Source organism: Marmota flaviventris, chromosome 6, assembly GCF_047511675.1.
Source record: "Marmota flaviventris isolate mMarFla1 chromosome 6, mMarFla1.hap1, whole genome shotgun sequence".
NCBI lineage: Eukaryota > Metazoa > Chordata > Mammalia > Rodentia > Sciuridae > Marmota > Marmota flaviventris.
Genome location: NC_092503.1, coordinates 126,699,960 through 126,721,251, shown reverse-complemented (window position 1 = coordinate 126,721,251; position 21,292 = coordinate 126,699,960). Strand labels below are relative to the sequence as shown.

The 21,292-nt window shown below is 35.7% G+C and overlaps 1 protein-coding gene and 1 pseudogene across 1 annotated transcript; both read left to right on the top strand.

The window, feature by feature from the left end:
* Positions 1-446: 446 nt before the first annotated feature.
* On the top strand, positions 447-1,418 carry LOC139706158 (olfactory receptor 5AR1-like). Its single transcript, XM_071613849.1, has one exon. It carries the CDS (start codon positions 447-449, stop codon positions 1,416-1,418), a length of 972 nt encoding a protein of 323 aa, XP_071469950.1.
* An 18,443-nt stretch (positions 1,419-19,861) lies between these two features.
* Positions 19,862-20,800, top strand: LOC114080203 (olfactory receptor 10C1-like; annotated as a pseudogene).
* The last annotated feature ends 492 nt before the right edge of the window (positions 20,801-21,292 follow it).

The window sequence follows — 21,292 nt, the reverse complement described above, 5'->3', positions numbered from 1 at the left end:
TAAGCAATATGTAGAGATATCAGGCTAATTCATAAATTGCTGGGGATTTTATGCCAAAGAAGTTGGCATCAACATATCAACATATGATTTAATCTATATGTGGAAGTAAGGCATGTCACATGCTCAGTCTAGAAAGATCCATAGATTCAGAGCCTTCTCCTCTAATTCTTGGGAATTATGGGAACTCCTGGGAAATGTGGCCTATCTATTTCAATTAGGGGAGAAAGATGGCCTTGAATATTCAGTATTCTACTTTTTAAGAAATATAGTACTCTTCACTGTTTAGAAAGTGAGAGATAGCCAAGGAGTAAGCAGAAGGAAATATTGAGAGACTGAGCATCCATAGTGGTTGACCAGAGATAACTAGATAACCACATAACCCAGGACATCTAAGCTCTTCAAACAACCCCCTCCCCTTTCCTTGTCCAGTTGACTCAACTGGCTAAATGGAGAAAGTCAACCGCACATTGGTGACTGAATTTGTTTTCCTGAGATTTTCCAACTCCCCACATCTCCAGGTGCTCTTCTTCTCCCTCTTCCTCCTGATCTACCTCTTGTCCTTAGTAGGCAATGCACTCATTGTGCTCCTTGTGGCCCTGGATGGGCGCCTCCACACTCCCATATACTTCTTCATCTGCAACCTCTCCTTAGTAGAACTCTGGTACACCACAGTCACTGTGCCCAAGATGCTAGCCAACTTTCTAAGTGTCCAAGTGGTCATCTCAGTTCCCAGCTGCATTACTCAGTATTACTTCTTCTTCTCCTTGGCTGCCACTGAGCTCTTCATCCTCACCACCATGGCCTTTGACCGCTATGCTGCCATTTGTCGCCCACTCCACTATGCACTGTTGTTCAGTCCCCAAACGTATGTGACCCTGGCTGGAATCTGCTGGTTTGTGGGATTCCTCTGTCTCATGTTCTCCTCCTTCCTCCTTGCACAAATCTCTTTTTGCACACCAAACCAGATCAACCACTTCTTCTGTGATGCAGATCAGATTTTCCGCCTTTCCTGCACAGACACATATGTCATTCAAGCAGTGGGCTATGCTTTTAGCATTATCATTGTCCTAGGAGCCCTGACCTTTACCATGGCTTCCTATGCCCAAATCCTGGCCACAATATTAGCTATGGCCTCAGCTGCAGCCCAACACAAAGCCTTCTCTACCTTCACAGCCCACCTCTCCGTAGTAACCATCTACTTTGGTACCCTCATCTTCATATATGTCCGCCCAGCAGTAAAATATGAGTCAAACATCAATAAGATTGTGGCTATTTTCTACTCAGTCATCACCCCACTTCTCATTCCTCTCATCTATACACTCCGTAACAAGGATGTCAAGGAATCTCTGAAGGTGTTGGTGTCCCAGATCCAAAGAGTCTGCCAGGCAAGCAAGCAGCTCCGTGATGAGGCCACGTAAGTAAACAGAAGAAAGCAAAGCTGGATGACTATCCAGAATAAAACATTCTTTATTCATTTTCTTTGTCATGTAGCCTCTTTAAAAAGTATTAAATTTATTTATTTGCCTTGTATGAGTTATCTGTGGCATATTTTAAATGAAAAAAAAAAAAGTCTTCTCCTACAAAGCATACTGTCCATATGCTGCCTGCTCCTTCAATTGGTCAGCTGTTCTTAAGGGGAAAGAAATGGATAATCTCACATTAATATTAGCATAATGAAATGGAAAGGATTTTGTAGTCCTCCCTCAGTTGCTTGCATCAGTTACCAATTCATGAATCTGATAAGAGTTCTGGGGAAGTAATAAAAGAACAATTTTTTAAAAGTAACAATAAAAAAGTAACAAAAAATTAAAAAGTAACAAAAATCAATAAAAAATTCCCTCAGAAGACTGTTCTTGACTTAATAACATGTAAAGCAATGAACAAGTGTTGATTCATTTGATTACATTAGTCTCCATCAAGCATAATTACAAATATAAGCCAAAATACTCATTGTTTTAACGAAATGCAGTTCTTTCTGGATATAAAGATAAAAGATGCTCATTATCAAGAAGTCAAATGATGCACACTGCATGACACAGAAAATAAGAGAACATCTTCTAATTTAATCAGAAAGATTTTAATTTTTCAGTAGCATCCATAATGATGACTGCAGGATTTTTAACTACTCCCAGTAGCCAAGAATCAACCAAAGGACCCATCAATGGATAAAGAAAATGTGGTGTGTGTGTATATAAATAGTATATAATATATTTATACACATACAAATATTATTCAGTCCTTTAAAATCAGAAAGTCCTATCATTTGGGACAACATCAAGGCTGAACCTAAATGACATTATGCTAAGTGATATATACCAGATAAATACTATATGATCTCATTTATATGAACATAAAAAAAAGTAAAATTCACAAAAGCAGATAGTAGAATAGCAGTAGCCAGGGCCTGAGGGTGGATAGGCACAAATGGGAAGCTGCTGGTCCAAGGATACAAAGTTTCAGTTAGGCAAGATGAATACATTCTGGAGATCTATTAAATAGGCCTTGACTATAGTTAATGAAAATGTATTGCATAAGTAAAAGTTACCAAGAGAGTAGATATTAAATAGTATAATCACAAAAGTATGTGAAGTGATAAATGTTAATTAGCTTCATTTAATCATCTCACAAAGTATACATTTATGTCTCAAAATATAATGTTATATACCATAAATACAAACAACTTTTATTTGACAATTCTACCTTAATAAAGCTGAAAAAGAAATTTAAGAGATAGTAATTTGAAAGTCTTGATTAGCCATTTCAGTCAAAAAGAAAATTTAACTAATCAGTTTGAAATTTTTTTAAAACTCACAAATAAAATATTTTTTATTCCTATGTATAGTTACAAATATCAGACAGATAAGCCTGAACTATTGAAAGATCTCTGTTCCAAAGTTTTCCAAACTTTGGAGTATGTTTATTAAAATACTAAACTTTCATTAAAATACTAAACTTCTGAAAGCCAGACTATATCACAGATAGGCACTTAATGTTATGTCCTTATTTCTTGACAAAATCTTTTTCTTAATTCATTCATACAGAGCCCTTCTTATGCTAGCCTTTAGTTGACTTCCAGTGTTGTGGGAAACATCTGCATTGCCAGAGCAGCCTGGTATAAAATGCAGTGAGTGACAAGAATGTGGGAGCTTCCTTCCTCACTATTTAAAATCAATTGTCTTTTCAAACATCGTGGAACTTCCTCCTAGAAGTGTGAAGCTTTCCTTTTCAACCTTTATTTAGAAAAAAAAAAAAAAAAAAAAAAAAAAAAAAAACTTACCATTTCCAAAACATCAATAGACTTCATTTTTTTAAATTATAATTCTCTGATAGCATCAACATGAGCAAGGCAAAAAGAAAAGAGCACATTGAGAGATGGCTACAATTTCATCCAGTTGTACACAGAAAAGAAATGTTAAGGTTGCTGTTCCTGAATGATCCATTTCCAAATGTTTAAAGAAAATGGCCTACACCAGGATATATCTCATCTTTAACAACTGAACAGCTACCAATTGATATTCAGTTTTTACTGATAATCCGTCTCCCCATACCCAGGGTAGGCAGCTTCACTAAAGTACCTCCAAGTCAGGCTTTTTTATTGAGAGATCTGGAACAATATGCGTGTGCTAAGAGAAGGTTGCAATGAGAGCTGGATGTGGCTAAGTGGTTGAGTGCTGGCCTAGCATGCTTGAAGCCCTGGCTTCCATCTCTAGTACTGCAAAAAGGGAAGTAGATAAATGATTTCAATGAATCAGCAAATCTATGATTTTCAGTGTTCCAGTTTTTTTCAGTTTGAGTGATCTTCACACACACACACACACACACCAAAAAATTTTTAAAAAATAAAAAAGTTTACATATATCTCCGTTTTTGTGTGTTTTAAAAATAAACAGACCTGAGGTAATCTTTCAATTTGTCTGGCTTCATGTTTCTATTCAAAAGAATTTTCCACACTACAACGAGGCATTTGTATGTCTTTACCTATTTGTTAATACAAGTGAAATTCTAAAATGCAAAATTTCATCAAACTTTCTTTGACATTTCAATTTAATTAGGTCTATAAAATATAAAATAGAGCTAAAAATAAAATATTTATTCAATTCACTTTTGGACTAAATTTTCACATGGTTTTATCTACATTGAATAAGAAATTTCAATGCCAAATAAAACTGCAGAATATTTTAAGTATCTTCTTAGAATAGTTAAATTTAAACATTATCTTTAAGTAAGATATTTTAAAAATTAAAATAGGTACACCAAATAAAAGTAGTTTTATAATTTGTTTAAAGTTTAAAATTTTTTATGGTTTAAGTGGGAGTTAAAATTGGGTTATATTATTTACAGTAGTTTAGAAGCAGTGCCCTGAATGAATTTCAGCTACTGCTGCACATGCTTCTAAGTCTCTCTAAAAATAATGATATCAATGTCTGGTGGTCCTCCATCTGCTCATGAGTTTATTTTTAAAATACAGGAAACTTTTTAAAGTAATAGTGTAAGAACACAACTTGTACCAGTGGAGTACCAAGGATAAGGCCACGGGAGTAAGTTTGCTCAGGTGTGGGCAATGAGGGAGTGCATTTTAAAACGATAACAAAACCAGCTGGAGTCAGTCTACTATGTCTTATATCCACACAATGACAAAGATGTCAGTAACAAAATACTCCTCCACACCTAGGAGTGCCAGCGCATGCACCCATACACGCACGCGCACACGCACACACGTTTCTTGTTGGGCCAACTTGCTTCAACTTCTATTGAGTTTTTTCATTTATTAAAAATTTTTATTAGAGCATATAATTATACATAGTATTTGAGTTCATATACACTAAACATGATTTTTTTTAAGAATTCATACTGCATTGCCTCCCCTTTCCCATTCCTCCACTCTGTCTCTCTCTCTCCTTCTTCTACAGTACTGCTCTGCCCTTTATCTTTATGATATTCTATCCTGCCCTCCCTCTTTCCTTTAGTTTACTCTGGTTTCTACACATGAGAGAAAACATTTGACCTTTGAGTTTATGAGTGTGGCTTATTTCACTTAGCGCAGTATTCTCCTTTTCCATGCATTTACCGGCAAATGCCATAACTTCATTCTTCTTTATTGCTTAGTACAACTCCATTGTGTGTGTGCTTGTGTTTGTGTGTGTGTGTGTGTGTGTGTGTGTGTGTGTGACAACTTCTTATTCCATTTATCTATTGATGGGCACCTGGGTTTATTTCATAATTTAGTTATTATGAATTGTGCTACTATAAACACGGAGGTGGCTATATAGCTATACTATGCTGATTTTAGATCTTTTGGAAAAATAACAAGGACTGGGATAGATAGGTCATGGGTGGTTCCATCTCTAATTTTTTGAGGAATCTTCATACTGTTTCCAGAGTAGCTATACTAGTCTGCTGTGGGAACAGTGCATGGAGTACTGCATACAGGGCATATGTTAAGGGCGTCTGAGTGGCAGGCCACTCCCCTTTGCTAGGCGCATGAGCATCAGGCCGCTCACCCCATAGGCACAGCCTTGGGCATGAGGCCATGTGTTGCAGTCCCTGCACTTGTTCCACAGCCCGCTCCTCATTTGGTCAAGGACAAGGACAGTTAGCAAGAAATTGTATTGGTGGCTGACTATAATCTTTCTAGCTACTGCCTGAGTATATATACATGGTAACTGTGCTATAAAATTAGACCTGCTTCCTGCTTGGTCTCAGGAAGTCTTGATTAGTGACTTCACAGCCACAATCTCCTTGTTCCATGCGCCTCCTCCCTGGATGAGAGAAATCCCACGCAGCCTGCAGTTCCATCAACAGTGGACAAGTGTACATTTCTCCTCAGAACCTCACCAGCATTTATTGTTGTTTGTATTCTTCATCCTTGCCATTCTGACTAGAATAAGAAGAAATCTCTAGAGTAGTTTTTGATTTGCATTTTCCTGTTAGAGGTGTTGAATTTATATATATATATTTGTTGACCATTTGTGTTTTGTTTTGTTTGTTTGTTTGTTTTTTGTTTTTGTTTTGAGAAGTTTCTATTTAGTTCTTTTGCCCACTTGTTGTTTGGGTTATTTGGTTTTTTGAGTTCTTTATATCTTCTGAATGTTAATCCCCTATGAGAGGAGTAAATGGCCATGATTTTCTCTAATTCTATAGGCTCTTTCTTCACCCTCTTAATCATTTATTTTCCTGGGCAGAAGCTTTTTAGTGTGATGGTGCCCCACTTATCTATTCTTGGAGTCTTGTTGTGGAAGTAGGTGCAAGCATCAATATGATGGAATTTTGACCCTATGTTTTCTTATAGAAGTTACAAGGTTTCTGGTCTAATTCCTAAATATTTGATCCATTTTTATTTGAGTACAGAATGAGAGATAGGGATCTTTTTGTATTTTCCTACATATAGTTATCCAGTATTCCCAGCATTGTTTGTTTAAAAGGCTGTCTTTTCTCCCAAATATATTTTTGGCAATTTTATTAAGTATCAGATGATTTTTAAGTATGTGGATTTGTCTGGGTGTCTTCTATTCTGTTCCGTTGGTCTTCATGTCTATAGTAATGCTAATACCATGCTGTTTTCATTACTACAATTTCAGATCAGGTATTATGATACCTACTACTTCACTTTTCTTCCTTAATATTGCTTTGGCTAGGGGCTGGAGCTGGAGCTCAGTGGTAAAGTGCTTGCCTCGCATGTGTGAGGCACTGGGTTCAATCCTCAGCACCACATTAAATAAAGATGCTGTGTGTTCATCTACAACTAAATAAATATTTAAAAAAAAATTGCTCTGGCTACTCTTGTTTTCTTATTCCGTCAAACAAATTCTAAAAATGTTTTTTTTTCTAATTCTGTGAAGAATGTTATTGGTATTTTGATAAGGATTGCATTGAATTTATATATTGCTTTTGATAGTATAGCCATTTTGACAATATTAATCCTGCCTATCCAAGAACATGGGATGTCTTTCCATATTTATAGGTCTTCCTCAATTTCTTTCTTCACTATTATATAAATTTTATTATATGACTTTTTTTTCCCTCCTTGGTTAGATTAATTCCCAAGCTTTTTGTTTTGCTTTGTTTCTGTTTTGTTTTTGAGTTATTGTGAATGAGGTGGTTTTCTGGATTTTTTCCTCACCTGAATCACTTTTGGAGTATAGAAAGCTATTGATTTGTGGGTATTAATCTTATATTCTGCTACATTTTTACCTCATTTATAAGCTCTAGAAGTCTTCTGTGGAGTTTTGAGTGTCTTCTAGAAACTGGATAATGTAATAGGTACACAAGGATATCTTGACCTCTTATTTTCCTATTTGCATCCCTTTGATTTCCTTTTCTTGCCTGTTACACTGGTTAGTGTTTCAAAGAATATATTGAGTAGAATTGGTGAGAGTGAATAGCTTGTCTTGTTCCTGAATCTAGAGGAAACAATTTCAGTTTTTCTTTATGCATTATGACATTAACTTTGTGTGTGTCGTAAAGGGCCTTTACAATATTGAAATAAGTTCCTTCAATCCCTAGATTCTCCAGTATTTTTAATATGAATAGATGTTAGATTATATCCAAGGCCTTTTCTGCATCTGTTGAGGTAATCATGTGATTCTTGTCCTTAATACTGGTAGTCCTTAACAGTGGCAAATTACATTTATTGATTTTCATATGTTGAACCAACCTTGCTTCCTTGGAATGAAACCTACTTGATGGTGGTGTATTATCTTTTTGATGTGTTTTGTAATGCAGTTTGCTAATATTTAATTAAGGACTTTTGCATCTATGTTCATCAGGAATATTGATCTGTAATTTTCTTAAATTGATGCATCTTTGTCTGGTTTTAGTATCAGGGTTGTACTGGCTCCATAGAATGTATTTGGGAGTGTACCCTCCCTTGCAATTTCATGGAATAATTTAAGAAAGACGGTGTTCGTTCTTCTGTAAAGGTCTGGTAGAAATCAGCTGAAAATCCATCAGGTCCTGGGCTTTTGGTTTCAGGAAGGCTTTTAATTGCTGTTTCAATTTCATTACTTAATATTGATCTGTTTGGGCTTTTTATATATTCCTGATTCAATTTGGGCAGGTTATATGTGTCTAGAAATTTGTCAATGTCTTCTAGGCTTTCTAGTTTATTGGAGTATAAATTTTCAAAATAAGTTCTGATAATTCTCTAGGTTTCAGGAGGGTCTTTTCATCTCTAATCTTGTTAATTTGTGTCTTCTCTCTGTTTCTTTCAGTTAGTTTGGCTACGGGTTTAGCAGTCTTATTTATCTTTTTGAAAAAGCAATTCTTCATTGCATTGTTTTGTATTGTTTTATTATTCTCAATTTAATTAATTGTAGCTCTGTTCTTAATTATTTTCTTTCTTCTACTGGTTTTGGAATTAGTTTGTCCTTTTTCTATGGCCTTGTGGTGGCATAAAAGCTTATTAATTTAGAAACTCTGTTTTTAATGCTACTATTGAGTTTTAATAATATCTGTAAGCTTCAAATTAGTACATTGTTACTACTTAAACTTTAGCAAACATTATATACTATTTGGAAGTTAATTCAAACAATTCCCTGCTAAATAGTAACCCTGGACATTTTAAACTCAGCTACCAGCTACTGGCATTAATTTAGAGTAAGTCTGAAATGATTTGGAATCTCTAGTTCATTTCAGAACTGAGTTCATTTCTCTAAACCCCATAGTACCACCTTCTTATTTTGAAAAATTAGAGTCTAAATAAACATAGATGGTATATTGACTTAAAGACAAGGGCAAAGGGCTGGGGATGTGGCTCAAGCGGTAGCGTGCTCACCTGGCATGCATGTGGCCCGGTTTCAATCCTCAGCACCACATACAAACAAAGATGTTGTGTCTGCCGAAAACTAAAAAATAAATATTAAAAATTCTCTCTCTCCTCTCTCTCTCATATGTCATGAGCTTTGTAATATTTTGAACAACCAATAAATAAATAAATAAATAAATAATAAAAAAAAGACAAGGGCAAAAGCAGAATTTGACTTCAATTTCATTCTCTGCTGTCATTTGGAGTTTTCATTTGTGGTTGAAACTTAAATTAGTGAGGTGTAACTTAAGTGTTTTTAAGTACAAATTCATATGTGAAATAAGCATTTTCATTGAATAAATTTTACTAAATAATATCTTTTAAATTGAAATGTATTGTTTTATAATTGTTATTTTTGAATATTTATTAAACTGAGATTTTATTTTTCATTACTACAGTAGATCAACATGTATGTACAAGTTTTTCCTTTTTTGCCAAAAAAAATATACTTTCTATATCATTCCTTACCTTTTCCTTTTTTATTATTTGTCATGAATACACATTCAAAGTCCAGTAAAAGCACATTTCTCTACTTGTACTTCCTTTCTGAGTATTATGATGAATTTAATTTCATGATTTTTTACTGAAAATTTGAGTGTACAAAGGGGAAGTATAACAGCAATCCATTCTGATTAATTAATAAACTGGGTACATTATCAATTTTCATAAACAATGTCAACTTTATATCAAAAACAATATCCAAAAAAGGAATCTAAAAATAAATAATTAAATAAACCTCTGTTACCTATAAAACTTCCAACATTTTAGATAACCCATATAAGATCTGTGTTTCATCCTTTAACAAACGTACAATGTCCCTTTCAACAGTTTTCTTCACCATCAAAGTGTTGGAATTGGACTGGCACACTGTGACCCAGGAATCAATTACACAAGCCTATACCACCTTAACAAAAAGTTAGGAATTCCCATTTAAACTATATCATTGGGCAAACTTCTTTTTAAACTCTGTACTGTGTTTTTTTTTTTTAACTTTGTATTATTTTAAGGTAAAATACATCAACATTAAGTCACCATTTTAAACATTTTTAAGGGTGTAATCTAGAAGCTTTAATTACATTTACAATATTGTGTCATGGTCATCACTATCTACTTCCAGAATTTTTCATCACCCAAACAAAAATTCTGTACCCATTACATCATAGTTACTCATTCCCTCCTCCCTCTTGCCCACAGTAACATGTAATCTACTTTCTGTGACTATGAATATGCTTATCCTAGATATTTCACATAAACAGAATTATATATTCGTTGTTATTGTTGTTTTCTGGCTCACTCATTTTACTTTGTTTGACATCTTGAAGGTTCATTCATATTGCAGCACATATCAGAACTTCATTCCTTTTTATGGCTGTCTATTTTGCTATTTTTATATTAGTCCAACAAACTTTAACAAACAAAAAATGTACTTCTGTTCACATATTGATCAATAAATAATACTCATTGCAGAATACTATAAAATAATGCAAATATCTCAGTCACCGCCAATGTGGTATCTTATCACTCTGAAATCACTAGCAAAGTTGCCTGACAGCTAGCCAGCTTTATACCTATCAGCAGAAAGTCTAATAACTGCTAAAATTTTGAGTTAATACAGAAAAAATACAATTGATCAACAAATATATGAAAAATGTTCAACATCTCTAGCAATTAGAGAAATGCAAATCAAAACTACTCTAAAATTTCACCTCATTCCTGTCAGAATGGCAATTATCTAGAATAGAGGCAACAACAAATGTTGGCGAGGATATGGTGAAAAGGTACATTCATACATTGCTGGTGAGACTACAAATTGGTGCAACCACTATGGAAAGCAGTATGGAGATTTCTCAGAAATTTGGGAATGGAACCACCATTTGACCCAGCTATCCCACCCCTAGGTTTATACCTAAAGGACTTAAAATCAGCATACTATAATTGCGCAGCCACATCAATGTGTATAGCAGCTCAATTCACAATAGCTAGATTATGGAACCAAGCTAGGTGTCCCTCAATACATGAATGGATAAAGAAATCGTAGTATATATACTCAATGGAATATTACTCAGCTTTAAAGAATAGTGGAATTATGGCATTTGCCAATAAATGGTTTTAGTTGGAGAATATCATGTTAAGCAAAATAAGCCAATCCCACAAAACCAAAGGCTAAATGTTTTCTCTAATATAAGGATGCTAATTCACAATAAGGGGGCGGGGGCACTAGAGAAGAATAGCATTACCTTAAATTAGGTAGAGGGATGTGATGGGAGGGAAGGGGAAGGGATGTGGGGATAGGAAAGACAGCGACAGCAGAATGAAACAAACATTGTTACTATATGCATATATGTGAATACATGACCAATATGATTCTGCAACATGTACACTCAGAAAAATGAGAAATTATATCCCATCTATGTGTGATATATAAAAGTGCATAAATGCATTCTACTGTCATGTATAACTAATTAAAATAAATTTTAAAATTTTAAAATTTTAAAAATAATAATTATTAACAGTATTATTAACAGTATTTTGAGATATCTAAGTCTAATGGGATAAAAAGATTGTACTTTTATACTGGTAACAAAGTTACAGGTACTAATACTAATACTAATGTGGGGTTTTTTGCCAAATTCATAAAGAATCATTAAGTTTAAATAAATTTTAATAAGAAATAAAGATGTAGTTTTCCCTGTTCAAGTTCATGAATCCTTACATTCAGTTTAATTGTTGTTGTTTTCATTATGCTAGGGATTGAGACCAGGACCTCACACATGCTACTCAAGCATTCTACCACTAAACTACATCCTCACAGGGAGAAAGGAAGGAAAAAGGGAAATACTGGGGAGTAATATTGGTAAATTATATTGTAATATGGAGTAGCATTGGTTAATTATATTGTTATATTATGTGCATGTACAAATGTGTAACAATGAAGCCCACCATTATGTGCAACTATAATGCACCAATTAAAAAATGGAAAACAAAACTACACCCCAGGCCTAGAATAAGTTTTAAGAGAAGCACTTTCTCACTTATGTAGCACGTTCATAGTAATATAACAAGACTAACTTCAAATTTCAAAATGTTCCTATTTTATATGTATATATATAAAGTTTATATGTTTATATATTTTAAATGTTATATAAAGTTTATAAAGCACAGCACATTCCTGGCACCCAGAACCAATCCAATACTCACTAAAAGTATCCCTCTCAGTTTTAAATTAGTAGGTGAAATAAGGCAGAACAAGCTTCAAAAGAAACCCATGGTAAAATTATTTAATACGAAGACATATTTACAGAAACACAGAAAGCAAAATGCTGGAGGCACCAAACGAAGGTCTGAGAGGGTGCTGCATGGGCTGCAGTCTGCTGCTCACCATTTTCATCGTGTGGCAGCACTCAAACTGTTACAGCCTCCTGATGGAACATGCAAGTGTGACCTGTTATTTTTAGCTTGTAGCACATTTTGCAAGGGGTTTGAAAAAAAAATAGTGAAAATAGGACTCATTTTAATTTAGCCTAATTAATATGCTACAGCTAATGTGGATATAACATCCAACTCTGAAAAGAAAAAAAGAACAGAATCAGAGTTTACTGTGTATACACATGTATGAGTCTTTCAAATATGAGTAAAGATACATGTCTCATTTTATTCCACAGATGGATAATATCATAATGGAAACACAGATATCCTTGAATAAGGAAGAGGATAGAGAAAGAATGTTAACTGGTATTTGCTGTGTAATTCTTAAGTCTTCACTTTTACACCTGAGTTTTGGCAGTTGATATGTGGTAGTCAAAGTTGAAAGCAATTTTATTTGATTCCAAATAGTATACACTTTCTACCATCTCAAGTTGCTTCTTTACCTTTCAAAAAACATCATAGCTGATCCAAATAAAAGGCCCATGTTAGTTCTGTGAAACATTTCAGCCCTCCTTTTTAATCAATCTCTGACTTCCAAATTGGTAAAAATAGTTTCCTACCCACTGTCTCTACTTCCTCTTCTTTCAAATATTCTTTAATATCCTCAAATCTAGATTTACCCTAAGAGTCGCTGATAAGCAAGATACATTCCCAAGTTTTTATTTCTCTTACCACCTCTTTCTATAGTGGCTGGACATATATAAATAAGTGGTAATTTAAAAAAAAAAAACTTATCTATTTGAAATAAAAAACTTTATATTAGAATCACAAAACAAAATACAGTTCTACTTTTTAAGAGAGACAAATCTAAAACAAAGTGATTCAACAAGATGTAAAATTAAGGAATGATCAAATATACATCAAGCAGATGAAATAACAAAAGTTACAGGCACCATACCTCTATTGTTAGACAGATTAATTCATATCATAGCAGAAGAGCACTTTATAATGCTAATTGATGAAATTTACAATGAAGATATGGCAGAGGTGAGTCACAAATCAAAAATATCAACACTCATAATGAAAAAAGGACAAGAGAATAAATTCAATAAGTTCCTAAGTTTTTTAAAGCTATAGAAGAAACAAAGTAGAATATAAAATTTTATATAATTTGTCATAATAGATTTATAATTTTTCATAGAGTATATTTAGTGAGAAAACATCTAGTTGGTCTTTTGTACCCATGGGTTCCACATCTGGAGATTTGACCTAGTGTAGACAGAAAATATTCCTCTTCCTCCCCAAAATTGCATCTACATTGAACATATAGAGGCCTTTTTCCTTATCATTATTCCCTAAACAATAGAGTATGACAGCTATTTACATGGTGTATAAGCTATTTATATAATACTTATACTATTACAACTATTTATATTTTAGTAGGAATTATATGTAATCCAGAGATCATTCAAACATATAGGGGAGATATTCACAGTTTATATGCAAATACTGTGCCATTTTGTACAAGAGACTTTAGCATCCATGAATTTTAGTATCCAAAGGGAATCCTGAAACTAACCTGCCATAGACACCAAGTGACAACTGTAATTGATATGAAGCAGTGCTTATTTCCATATGGTTGCCTATGGAACATTCACCACCACCCCAGAAAAAAGACTATCTTATCTCACAAAGACAACCTTGAATTACATAAATAATGAGGAGAAGAATGGAGAGGGGAAAAATGAGGGGAAGAATAAATAGAGTACTCTCTTATCACAACACAATAAAATTAGACATTGAAAATAAAAAGAGAAACTCTACCATTTGTAAATTTAAAAATTGACAGATGTGGCATAGCCACCATAGATAGGACAGTTCTTCCAAAAATGGGGTAAGTAGAATGCACACAGCATCACTGGACCATAGTAATATTAAAATCCAAACAGGTTCACGTTGCCAGTTTCTTGATTAGGGCTCAGTCCTACTGTCTGAAAGTTGTTCAGCATGATCACTGCCTCCGTCTTCTGGCTCTTTTGTTCTACTTCTGAATCATCCTTCTTTTTATCAGACAGCTTCTGTTGTATCTAAGGAAATTTCTCAGCCTGCCTACCACACAAAATAGTTCAGAGATCCAAAAGTTTTCCTTTGTTTAGTACTATATCTATCCTTTCAGCTAAGTTGATACAATTCCTTTAAAAACTTTATAGGCTTCCTGTGACTCAATTTGTAATCCATTTTTTATTGTATAAATAGTATTTAAACAGAAGTCTGTCTCTACCTTGGGCTCCTTGTTAGGGTGAATGGACAACATCTCTACCCTAAGATAGTTTGGCATAGATTTAAATTTGAACCCTACAAGACCTAGATACTATATTTTAACATTTTGCTTGAAAACTGAAAAATCCCTTCTTTAGTTAACTTCTCTCTGTACCTTTGGTTAAAAGAACCCCCCTGGCACTTTCAACATTCTAGGAAAAATACTTTTAACCAGGCCCATCAGTTCATTAGGACCATTTTTTTTTTAATATTTATTTTTTTAGGTGTAGATGGACACAACACAATGCCTTTATTTTTATGTGATGCTGAGGATCGAATGTGGGTCCCTGCCCATGCTAGGCAAGCGCTCTACTGCTGAGCCACAATCCCAGGCCCAGGTCCATTTTTATTTTTTTATTTTTAATTTCCACAGTGCTACATTTTCTGCTGCTACATAAGAGGATCTTTTTATTCTGATAACATTTCCTTCACTTTCCTTTGATATTTTCTCCACTTTCCTCATTAAGTGTCTTCAAAATTTCCTTGCTATTTGTTCCTGAAGACAATGCCACTGTAGACAGGTAAGGTGTGGCTGGTGGTGGGTCACTGGTGTTAGGACAAATGATGCACACATGATGAAAGTGAGAGACAGGAAGCAAACCTCAGATCAGCAAGATTTTCTTTATTCAGTATTTAGCTGTGGAGTCAATTGGTAGAACCCTGGTGTGGCTAATTTTCAGAGCAGAAAATGGCATGAGCTGAAGCAAAGGTCTGGGTTATATAGGCTTCCTTTAGGGTGGGACAGTAAGGCCATTCCTGGGGTTCATTGTATTGGGGTCAGTTGACCCATTAGGGTGAAGGGTCAGGTAATTGTCAAGGTGAAAGTTCCTTTTATGTTCCTGTTCTGTTTGAGGCCTGAATTTTAAGTGACAAAAACTTGGGGAAAATGTCCTTGGACTTATTTTCCTATTTTTCAAATGGGGGCATGCCTTGGGGGTTTACATTTTGTCCCTGGTAAGCTCACTAGCGTTCGCTTCCCCCCCCCCCCATCCCTGCTCTTGCTCCCTCTCTCTTTCTGTCTGCTGATTTCCTCCTTCTTTGATTTTCTTCTCCACATCTTTACATCTTGCTGTTCTGCCTCACAATTTGGCCCAGGGCATTGGCCACATATGCGTTGAAACCTCTGAATCCATGAGCCCCAAAATAAACTTCCCCTACTGTAAAATTGTTCTTGTCAGGTCTCTTGGTCACAGTGGTGAAAAAGCTATTCACAACTCTTTCATTAGGGCAGTAATCCTACTCAGGAGGATTCCATCTTCATGAACATCCCGAAGGCCCCAACTCCAAATCCTACCACATTGAGAGTTAGGTTTCAACATACGAATTAGAAGGAGAAAGAAAATGTCTATATAATGTTATTCTATAGCAGCAAAGCAAGATGCCTTGTCTTGCCCTACAATGGATGAGACATCAACTTTGAAAACACAAAGTCTTTAAAGGGTGGTTTGACAGCTGGGATCCAGAGTCCTCTGGTTGGAATCATTATTCATATGTCAGGTATTGGTCTAGGATGATTTTTAATTTGTTTGCTCACTGAGTGCCTCCTGTGGATTCCACATGTGCCTTGGTTCCTCACAGCATAATAGCATCAGAGTAGCTGGACTTCTTACATGGTAGGTAAGGGGGTCCAAGTGTAAATATTCCAAGACACAAGGCAGAAGTGGCATCACTTTTATTATCCAGCTTCAGAAATCACACATCATCCTATCCGTCTTGCTCTATGGGTTGAAATGATCAAAGCCCAAATGGATTTAAACAAATTAGGGTAAATAGGGTTCACTTTTTGATGGAGAAGAAGCAAGATGATATTGTAGAACAGTATGCGGGTAAGAAAGACTTCTTACGGGTACCTTTGGAAAGTACAATCTTCCACAATCCCTTTGAAGTTAGGCATAGCTATGTGACATGCTCTGATCAGAAAAATTTAAATAATGTAATTTAATTGATTGATTCATTCCTTTAATTTAATTGATTGATTCATTCCTTCATAGCAAATACAAAAGCAAATGTTAGTATGGTGAAGTCATAAGATCAAAGTTACATGGAGCTTTGCATGGAGCACAGCTATGTTAATGGGTCATCTGAGCCCACAAGAGATTCTGTATGGTTAATAAATAATTGTTTTGTATTAAGCCACTAAAATTTTGATTTGCTTGCTCTTGCAGCAACATGCTACACTATCATATAACTATTGCCTGCTAATATAGTCCACTGCCCAAGTAATAGGAGAAAGAGTGTGAAATCTACACAGCCTCCACAGACAAGAACAGGATGATTATTTACAAAAACAAACATCCACTAGAGCAGAGTCAAGGATTTATCCATATATATATATATATATATATATATATATATATATATATATATATTTGTTGTTGTTTTTTTTTTTTTTTTTTTTTTTGATGAACCACTTTAAACAAACTTGCAGTAAGCATAACCCTTTGCCCTTAAATATGTTCTTCTCCAACTTTCTAAAGTCAAGTGTTCCTCAAAAATATTATTACACCCAAGAAATTTAATAGTGGTGCAATAAAATAAAGTCAACATTCAATTTCCTGTTTCAAAAGTCTTTTCTATTTGTTTTGTTTTTTCTTATGATCTGGGATCCAGCCATGGGCCATGACATTTTATTGTCATTTTTGGGGGGCCTTCTTCAGTTAAGAATAATACTATCCTCGACTTTTGTTTTGAAGATAAAACAAAAGCCATTAATATTTTTGAAGAGTCTGGGTCCATTGTCTACAGAATGTGCCATTAATTGGGTTTGTCTGATTATTTCCTATAATTATACTCAAGCTATAAACATCTTTGGCAAGAATTCTACATAGTTTATACTAATAGAATGTTTACCTGCCACAAAACATTCCAGAGTGTTCTACTATGTTCTCTTCCCTAAAACACGGATGCCCTCATCTTAAGCCATAAGAGGGTCTTACGTCAGGAGCAGAAAACTCATAAACTGACAGGAAACAAGATTTCTGATGACCTCTTAGATCAAAGTAGCCATATTGTTTTGAAATGCAGAGCTTCAGACAATAAAGTGAGACAAACATTTTTATCCTCTTTTTTTTTAAATTTTTGGTGCAATATAGTACATATAACTATAATATGTAGCGAGGGGTTTTAATAGTGATAGATGTGTTTGTGTGTTTGTATGTGTGTGTCCTGTGTGTATATGTGTGTGTGCTGGACACACACACACATACACACACATGCTAGGCAAATGCTCTTATCACTGAACTACTTCCCCAGCCCTAATTTTCATCCTCTTTGAGCCACTGGTATTTCTATTACTTTTAGCCAAACCTAATAAAACAGATGATGTAAAGAAAACTAAGTGGGAGAGCTAATATAAGCAAATCCCAAAGTTATAGGTACAGGAACATATAAATTAGCTCATTTTTAAACCAGTTTGAGTTTGAGGCTTATTATTGTAACAGTTGTTACATGTCTTAAAAACATCTTTTCTGATGCAGAATTTATCAAATGTAGGAAAGTGTGTAAGAACACGAAGAAACAGATCAAAAATTAAATCCAAAGACTAATAATGTAAAGATGACACTTGTATAATAAGTGAAAAAAAAATCCAAGCGAGAAAAATTCAGGACCAGTTTTCAAGAAAATAACAATTATCAATCAGCTCACTAGTCAAAATATGTTTATATATCATCTATATTCTTAATTCTATGAAAAATAACTGAAATACATGAGATTCTGTGTATAGCTAAAAATAAATTTATTATTAAACTATATCAAATTCCATAAGATAGGTAAAATGGCATTATTACTTTTTGTAGGTGTAGTAGGACATTGACAGTGAGAGAAAAAATTTTTGAGAAAGGAAAAGAACATTAAAAAGATCAACCCAGAGATATTATGGGAGAGTTACAAGAAACCAATAGTCCTGGACATTGTCTCTGAAATATTCTTGACAGGTCATCCTATACTTTTGGTGATCTAAGGAACTAACTCTAAAATAACAGATTAATTAGTTATTTCCCATTGGAAAGTCAAGTATACTTGGAGACTCAGGTCCTCAGAGACCTTACGGAGAAACCAAAACCTATGATTATGTTTCTCACGAGGATCTGCTATGTAAAGACAGGATAAAATAAGCAAGTTATCAAATGCTACGTGCCTTTAGCCTAGTTATTTCTCCAAACAGAGAAACACTATTCCAACAATATCCTGGAAAACACTGAACAACATGGAATAAACCAGAGATTCTCAACTGCAAAAGGATATCAATGTGTGCACTTGTATTTCTAATATGCATTCTTAAATATGGTTATTTTGCACAGAATTTTGATTTATGTATCTATTTGTATCTTTCCATGTTAATATTTCTATGTTAAATGAGTTTTGACTTTCATTGTTATCTGTAGTTTGCATTTGTATACAGTGTATGTATTTGACTTTAAGTGAATCTAGCATCTGAGGATGTTAGGTTATTCTCCTGTGCTTATATTTAGAAACACAATATGTTAGTGTATGCATATGTAGAATTTATTTAAGTGGCCTGGGGATTTGTATATGTGGTATGATATAAAGGGATGAAGTTTGAGAGGCTGTAAGATGCAGAAATAAGCAACTGAGAAAGGTCTTGTTATCTCCTTCCAGAGCATTTTTTTAAAACTAGAAAGATCCTCTGGAAAACTGAACTACTCAACTGCCTTCAGGACCTTAAAAGAAATGATCTATCCAATCCCTTCTCTCCCCACTGAAAACCATGAAGTTCATCTCATGGTGAAATGATAGAAAAGGGCATCTGGTAACTGGAATAATAGCTGGAAAGGGGCAGGAAATAGAGAGGAAGAGGTGAACATTAGGCCAGAGAAAAGCCAAGTTGAGTGAAAAGAAAAACATGTGAAAAAAGGAAAAGAAATAGAAAAAGCGTCAGGAGGGAGACAAATAGGAAAGGAATTCCTCTTTACTTGGAATGGGTTTTTTCATGTCCTGAACACAGAACAAAGTCTGGCTTTGAGCAGAAAAACATCTTCTGGAAGGGAAAATTCCATCCCCAGCCCTGCAGCAAGGCTGGGAAATAGAGAAAAGGGTGTTAGAATGATCCAACACTTCACCCAGGAGAAACCAACCCAAATTCAATGCTTTATCTGAAGGTAGGCACCATCAGGAAGAGATCAAGACAGCTGGGCTCAGAGAGACAAATATTTGCCCAGGGTTCTAAGAGTGGGCCAGGGTGGGGGCAGTTGGGCTGCCTCATTTCAAAGACACTGAAAGCCTAAAAGAAAGGGAGTCCCAGGGCTTTGATCCAATGCAGAGAGAGGTCATTTTTGACCCCGTTCACAATTCCACGGTGGCGGCTCTTTTTTGTCTTGTCTTTTTCTTCCCATCAAAAGGGATGTGAGCAGAATGAGCATGAATGCTTCCATGGTGGTAACTGAATTCGTTCTTGTAGGCTTTTCCTGCCTGGCCCACGTCCAGGGCTTGCTCTTCTCTCTCCTTCTCACGGTCTACCTGCTCACCTTCACAGGCAACCTCCTCATTGTGGCGCTGGTCTCAGCGGACCCTGCACTCCAGTCCCCCATGTACTTCTTCCGCCCAATCCTCTCGGCCTGGAGATTGGGTACACATCGGTCATGGTGCCTCTGCTGCTTCACCACCTCCTCACTGGTCAGCGCCACATCCCCCGCTGGGGCTGTGCCCTCCAGATGTTCTTTTTCCTCTTTTTTGGTGCCACCGAGTGTTGCCTCCTGGCGGTCATGGCCTATGACCCCTATGCAGTCATCTGCGAGCCCCTCCGCTACCCGCTGCTGCTGAGCCACCAGGTGTGTCTGCAGCTCGCAGGCTCAGCTTGTACCTGTGGAGCCATGGTGGGTCTTGGCCACACCTCCTTCATCTTCTCCTTTCCCTTCTGTGGCCCCAAAGCCATCCCTCACTTCTTTTGTGAGATCCAGCCTGTCCTGCAGCTGGTGTGTGGAGACACCTCACTCAATGAATTGCAGATTATCCTGGCTGCTGCCCTCATCATCCTCTGCCCCTTTGGCCTCATCTTGAGCTCCTATGGGCTTATCCTGGCTGCTATCTTATGGATCCCATCTGCAGCTGGCCGCCACAAGGCCTTCTCCACTTGTTCCTCCCACCTGATCATGGTCTCCCTCTTCTATGGCACTGCCATCTTTCTATATTCGCCCAAAAGCCAGCTATGATCCAGCCACTGACCCTCTGCTGTATCTCTTCTATCCTGTGATCACCCCTATCCTCAACCCCATCATCTATAACCTGAGGAACACTGATGTCAAAACTGCCCTAAAGAGAACCATCCAGAAAATGGGGCCTGCAGAGGTTTGACAAGGAGAGCGACAATGATGACTGCAGCCAGGACCCCTAGTCAATCTCAAAACACCGAGGAGCAAAGGAAGTGGTAGAGCAAAGGAGGCATGGGTGTCACCTAGGGGAGGACCACCCTGTCAAGAAGACAGACTTAGCCTTGAAGAACTACTTGGAGTCAAGCCCCTGAAGACCCCCTGATACTCACATAATCTAAACAAATATGAAATTCAAGAGAGAAGATCAATTTTACAAGCAGAAAAATCTGACAACTAAGAGAAAAGTTACAACCCCACCAGAATGCCAAGGTAATAAAATTTTCAGCAATGATCCTTAAAGTCATTTAACACTTTTATATTCTAGGGAAGGCATTTTTTTTCATGGGAGTACTACTGGCTAATATGATAGCAATATGTAATTATCCCTAATAAAATCTATCACCAGGCAAAAAACAAATCTCTTAAAAAATTTTATTGGTGCATTATAATTATATATATATATATATATATATAT